At 35.7% G+C, this 6,229-nt stretch overlaps 1 protein-coding gene across 1 annotated transcript; it reads left to right on the forward strand.

Annotated features, from left to right (window-relative positions):
• LOC107607496 lies at positions 2,637–3,143 on the forward strand. The gene has a single exon (XM_016309446.1). It carries the CDS (start codon positions 2,637–2,639, stop codon positions 3,141–3,143), a length of 507 nt encoding a protein of 168 aa, XP_016164932.1.

Below are 6,229 nucleotides of genomic sequence, written 5' to 3' on the forward strand. Positions count from 1 at the left end.
TTGGAAGCTTGGAGTGAGATCGAGTTATTGGATTTTGGTGATTGAGGCTTACAATTTTGCCTTGTGGGTTGCCTTGGGAAATACGTGGAAATCGGCTAAGGTATGATTTTGGTTTCTCGTATGTAATATATAATGTCTTGTGAAAACTTAGGATAGATGACCATAGGATAAGTTGAAATGTGTAGTTATGTTAATGTTTAGTAACTTTGATGGAATTATTAAATGATATTGAGAATGAGTAGTGATTGATGATTTTGTTGAAAGTGTGGTATTGGTGTTTGATGATAAATTTGATTGAGTTTGATGGAAGTTGAATCAGTGTACTTGATATAGATTAGCAATTCTTGATGCAAATGTTGAGTCATTCATGATAGTATGGTGAAGTATTTATTTTTGGTGATTATTGAATGATAGGGTTAAATGCGTATGTTAGTATGTGTGGCATGGGAACTATATATATATATATATGAGTATATTTGTTATTTATTTGGGTTGAGGAATTGTGAAGATGTATGTGTATATGCGGGGAATTATTGAATAATTGAGAGTATTGCGTGTGGTGTGTTGTAAAATGAATGGGATGTGTGGAGTTGAGTTTTGGTGATGCTTTGGTTGTGAAATGTTTAGGTATGAAGTGAGGTTTTGGTAAAAATAGGGGTTTGATGATCTTTGAAAAAACTATTTTTAATGAACTTCGGCGATCCATAACTTGAGCCTCGAATTTTGGATTTAAATGAAATCTATTTCAAATTAAACATAATTTCAAGATCTTTAAAACGGTATAAATTTTATGAAAAATAGAATTTATTAGAGGAAGTTATGGACGCTAGAAATTGGTAATATGAATTATGAAATCTGTACTTTATCAGCTTTTAAGAAAAATGAAGGTGGCACGTATGCAGAGTCCTGTTTTTCAGCAACTCAATTTTTGTATTTTAAACATGATTTTAAACTTCTAAACCTCTATTTTTATTCTTTTATACCATAAATATTAGTTTTAAGTATAGTGAAGAGATTAAGCTATGAAAGGGGGGTAACTTAGTACTGAAGGAAGATGTTGAAAGTGATGAATAAGGCAAGATTGAGAATAATGCAATGTTGATTGATATTATGAGTTTGATGAGAATTATGCATGAATATATATTTATGAATGTTGAGATGATGAGTTATGGTTTTGAGGATGGACAAGTAATCCCTATCCAAGTTATGACTTTGTGGATGGACGAGTAATTTCTATCCGAGTCATTGCCTGTGGTTAGACGAGTAATTCCTACCCGGGTTATGGTTGAGGCACCTACCTGAGTAGAAGAGTAATACCTATTCTGGGTTGGGTGAAACACTGGCATGGGAAGACGAGTAATACCGATTCCATGTTGTGGTGTTCTATCCAGTGTTAGCTATCGAACATGTCAGGTTGGCTTTATAACCGACAGATGAGACTCATCAACCATAGGGCAGACATACATCATATGCATATGTTTGCTTTGTTTGATTGTGCATTATTTGGGTTTGCTTTTGTGAATTACTATGCTTATTTTCTATACTTGCTACCTGTGTATCTGAATTCTACCTGTGATTGCTTTATATGTATTGTTTGTCTATGCACTGGTGAATTTGGAAGGTTGGAAGAGGTAGAAGGTGGATTGTAAAGTTAGAGTTTTATGAGACAGCAAGTCGATTGTAAATTAAGGGATTAGGTTAGGATTGAGTTAGACCTTTATGAACCTTAGATAACTATCCTGCTTATGGTTTACCGTGATGATTCTTTAAGTTTTAAGTTTATTAATCTGAGTATTGGCATTCTAGGATTGTCTCTGGCATTCCCATGACCTTATATCTTATGTGTGTGGCTCCTTTACCATACTGAGAACCTCCAATTCTCATCCCATACTATGTTGTTGTTTTTCAGATACAGGTTGAGAGACACCATGGTAGGCATCTGGAGTTCTGCAGCGGAGTGGTTTATGGGATGTTATTTTGGTGTATATTTAATATATAATCTTATGTATTTAACTCTCCGAAAAGCTTCTTTATTTTGTACCTCTTAGAGGTTTATGGAGAATTAGGGTTATTTTGGACTTCAGGCTATGTATATATGTATGTAAATATTCTCCGCCCAGCCTTAGCTTCGCAGGCTGAGTTAGGGGGTTTGTTATCTTGTATTCTTGACCTTCTAATCCTACTTTCGGTTTAGTTAAACTTATGAACCTTGGTTTTTTTAGTATGCAAGTTAACATTATTCCTGAGCGTTGCGCTTTTAATTTTACAGTTTTGTTTTAACTATTCCTCTAAGGCTCCTCGTATATTACTTTCTTTCAATTACTATACATATATATTTTATTTTAGAGGTGTAATACCACACCACCTCTGTTTTACGACTTAAGCATAAAACTCTGTGTGGTAAGGTGTTACATTATGGTATCAGAGCAGTTCATTCCTGTAGAGCCTGAGGGACAGACTGACTATGCTTCTGTGCATACTCTATGTTTGTGTGTGTGTCTGTGTGCTATTAGGATATCTAACTGATATATGTGGAATAAACGTTCATGAGCATGCAATTGGACTTTGAACCACTAGACTTGCGATATTGAGATTGATCAACTTGATATCACTTGTTTCGTGTGTATAGGAACCAGATGTCGACTCGCAGACGCGGTCGTGAGCGAGGAAGAGGTAGACTAGGAAATACGAACCTTGAAACGATAGGAAATGACCCTGTGAACTTTATGGCCACCCTGGAAAACATGGCTGCGGCTATGCATGCGACTGTTGAGGCGTTAGGCAACCAAACCAATAATGGGAATGGCGATAATGGTGGAAATGGGCCAATGATGCTCACCACTTTTCTGAAGATACATCTACCGACATTCGGAGGAACCACGAACCCTACTGAGGCTGATAATTGGTTTCAAAAGATTGAGCAGGCTTTACACACACAGCAAGTCCCTGAAGATCAACGTGTTGAATTTGCAACTTATCAATTGGCAGGTGAAGCTCAGTATTGGTGGCAAGGGACGCAACGCCTTCTGCAGCAGTGTGATGCTACTATACCTTGGGATGCTTTCCGAACTGAGTTTTACAAGAAATACTTCCCCAATTCGGTCAAGACAGCTAAGGAACTTGAACTGTTGCAGCTGAAGTAGGGTCAGATGACTATTGCTGAGTACACGAACATGTTTGAGGAACTATGACGATTCTCCAAAATTTGTCAAGGAGCTCCAGGAGACTTTGAGGAATGGAAGTGTATCAAATATGAAGAAGGACTCCGGAGTGATATATTGAGTTCTGTGGGCCCGATGGAGATCAAAATTTTCTCAGACCTAGTAAACAAGAGCAAGGTCGTAGAAGAATATCTAAGGAAGGCTGTTGTGGGAGAGAATGACCGTCGAGAGAGTTATCGAAAGGAGTACAACCCAAATTTAACCCCAAGGAGCCAAGAGTTTAAGAGAAATCGTTACAGACCTCGACCCTTCCAGGGTTGGAATAGTCATGAAGAAGGTGGCAGCCATAAGGGAAATGGAGAAGGGAAGCAAAGGATGAAATACTCATAGGACTTAAGGTGCCGCATGTGCGGGAATTTTCATCTAGATAAGCCGTGTCTGCTAGGTACAGGGTTATGTTTTACATGTGAAAAACAGGGGCACAAGTCTTGTAACTACATGGAGAAAAGGAAGAAGAAGGTAGAACAATCTTAGCGACATGGTCATGGATCTCTCATCCAAGGTAATGGTGAAATCGGTTAACGAACTTTAACCACCTTGCATACTATTAACATACAACACTCATTCACAACACCTGATTCAGTTGTAATAACCATGTTTCCTAGGTAAATTATTGGTAGATGACTTTGAGTTAATTAGACAAAAGAAGTTTGGTTATTATAGATGGATGGATAAGTTTTTAATGACGAGCAATCAGAGTGACGCAGGAGAAGCGGGTTGGTTTGTTTTGAAACATTCAATTTGGATTATACTTGAGAGGTAAGAAATTCCAATGGGTGCATAGAGTGATTAATTGAATTCAGTAATTGTGCTACGTAGTGGAAAGGAATGTCTTGAAGTTACCCTTTTGACTGATAAATTGTAAGTACTAAACAAGGCCTGGACCGAATCCTTTATGCGGGAGAGAGAGGATGTCAATGAATATTTGCAAATTAATCTAGCCTTCTTTTGTAAATTGTATTGAAATTCTATCTCAGAATTCTTCTTGACCATCTTCCCAATTATATTTCTTACGCGCGCATGTCCAGACATGAATTCGTCCTCTTCAAGATGAGTCTGAACTTATTTTAGTATGAACAATTAATATTTGAATATTGAAAACTCACAGTGAGTTGAGTTACCTTCCCTTGGATTCACCTCAGTTTTCTTCTTGTCCATTTCATCGTCTTCCTATAGTTTTGTCTGAAACACCAGCATGGGAAGACGAGTAATACATGTTCCATGTTGTGGTGTTCTATCCAGGGTTAGCTACCGGACATGTCGGGTTAGCTTTATAACCGACAGTTGAGACTCATCAGCCATAGGGTAGGCATACATCATATGTATATGTTTGCTTTGTTTGATTGTGCATTATTTGGGTTTGCTTTTGTGAATTACTATGCCTATTTGCTATACTTGCTACCTGTGTATCTGAATTCTACCTTTGATTGCTTTGTCTGTATTCTTTATCTGTGCACTGGTGAATTTGGAAGGTTGGAAGAGTAGAAGGTGGATTGTAGAGTTTGAGTTTTATAAGACAACAAGTGAATTGTAAATTGAGGGATTAGGTTAGGATTGAGTTAGACCCTTATGAACCTTAGATAACTATCCTGCTTATAGTTTACCGTGTTAATTCTTTAAGTTTTAAGTTTATTAATCTGAGTATTGGCATTCTAGAATTGCCTCTGGCATTTCCAGGACCTTATATCTTATGTGCGTGGCACCTTTACCATGCTGAGAGCCTCCGGTCCTCGTCCCATAGTGTGTTGTTGTTTTTCAGATGCAGGTCGAGAGGCACCACGGTAGGCATCTGGAGTTCTGCAGCGGAGTGGTTTATGGTATGTTATTTTGGTGTATATGTAATATATAATCTTATGTATTTAACCCTCTGAACAACTTTATTTTATACCTCTTAGAGGTCTATGGAGAACTAGGGTTTTATGTTTATGTATTTTGAACTTCGCGCTATGTATATATTTATGTAAATATTCTGTGACCAGTCTTAGCTTCGCAGGTTGAGTTAGGGGGTTTGTTATCTTGTATTCTTGACCTTTTAATCTTGCTTTCGGGGTAATTAAACTTATGAACCTTGGTTTTCTTAGAACACAAGTTAACATTATTCCTGAACGTTGCGCTTTTAATTTTACAGTTTCGTTTTAACTATTCCTCTAAGGCTCCTTATATATTACTTTCTTTCCATTACTATATGTATATATATATTTTATTTTAGAGGTCGTAATACCACACAATTTCTATTTTATGACATAAGCATAAAACTCTTTGTGGTAAGGTGTTACATAAAAAAGGAAGATACAGACACTTTTATCGGATTAGATTTTTTATTGGAGTTACGAATCTCAAAAAATTGGAGTCGGAAGCTTCACGGTCATGGAGGTTCTCTCTTCTTCACTCTCGGTTCCTTTCTTTCTTTTCTTTTCAAGTTCCGTGATAAATGAAGAAAAATGAAGATGAATAATAATGATTCTTGATTAAGTGTCATTGGTTTATTAAATGAAAGGATATTTGTCATAATTATATGTATGTATATATGCTTATAAGCCACACTTCTTATTTCTTTTCTTGTGGCTTCGGTTCTTTCTTTCTTCATTTTCAAATGGTTTCGTGAATGAAATGAAAAAATAAAGTGAAGATGATGATTATCATTAATGAATATTGCAAGGTGTTAAGTTCTGAGATTACTGAGTCAGCAATACAAATTATAAATATTTTGAATAGATAATTATAAAAACTGGATATATTAAAACACAAGTAATAATATATATGAGTTATTAATATAAATGATATTAGTAATCTGAAAATAAAAGATATACGGTGAAGCATTAGTAAAGTTAAGTTCATCGAAGACTACCGATATTTACTCATATCGGCATATATCTAGCTCGATAATAATATTATTAGCTAAACTTTATTTTTAAATTAAAAATATCAATTACTCAAATTAAAATATATAATTTTTATTATTTATAAATTACTAAAATTATAGTTTTAATTATATAAAATATTGTATC

This window comes from Arachis ipaensis, chromosome B07 (assembly GCF_000816755.2).
Source record: "Arachis ipaensis cultivar K30076 chromosome B07, Araip1.1, whole genome shotgun sequence".
Lineage (NCBI taxonomy): Eukaryota > Viridiplantae > Streptophyta > Magnoliopsida > Fabales > Fabaceae > Arachis > Arachis ipaensis.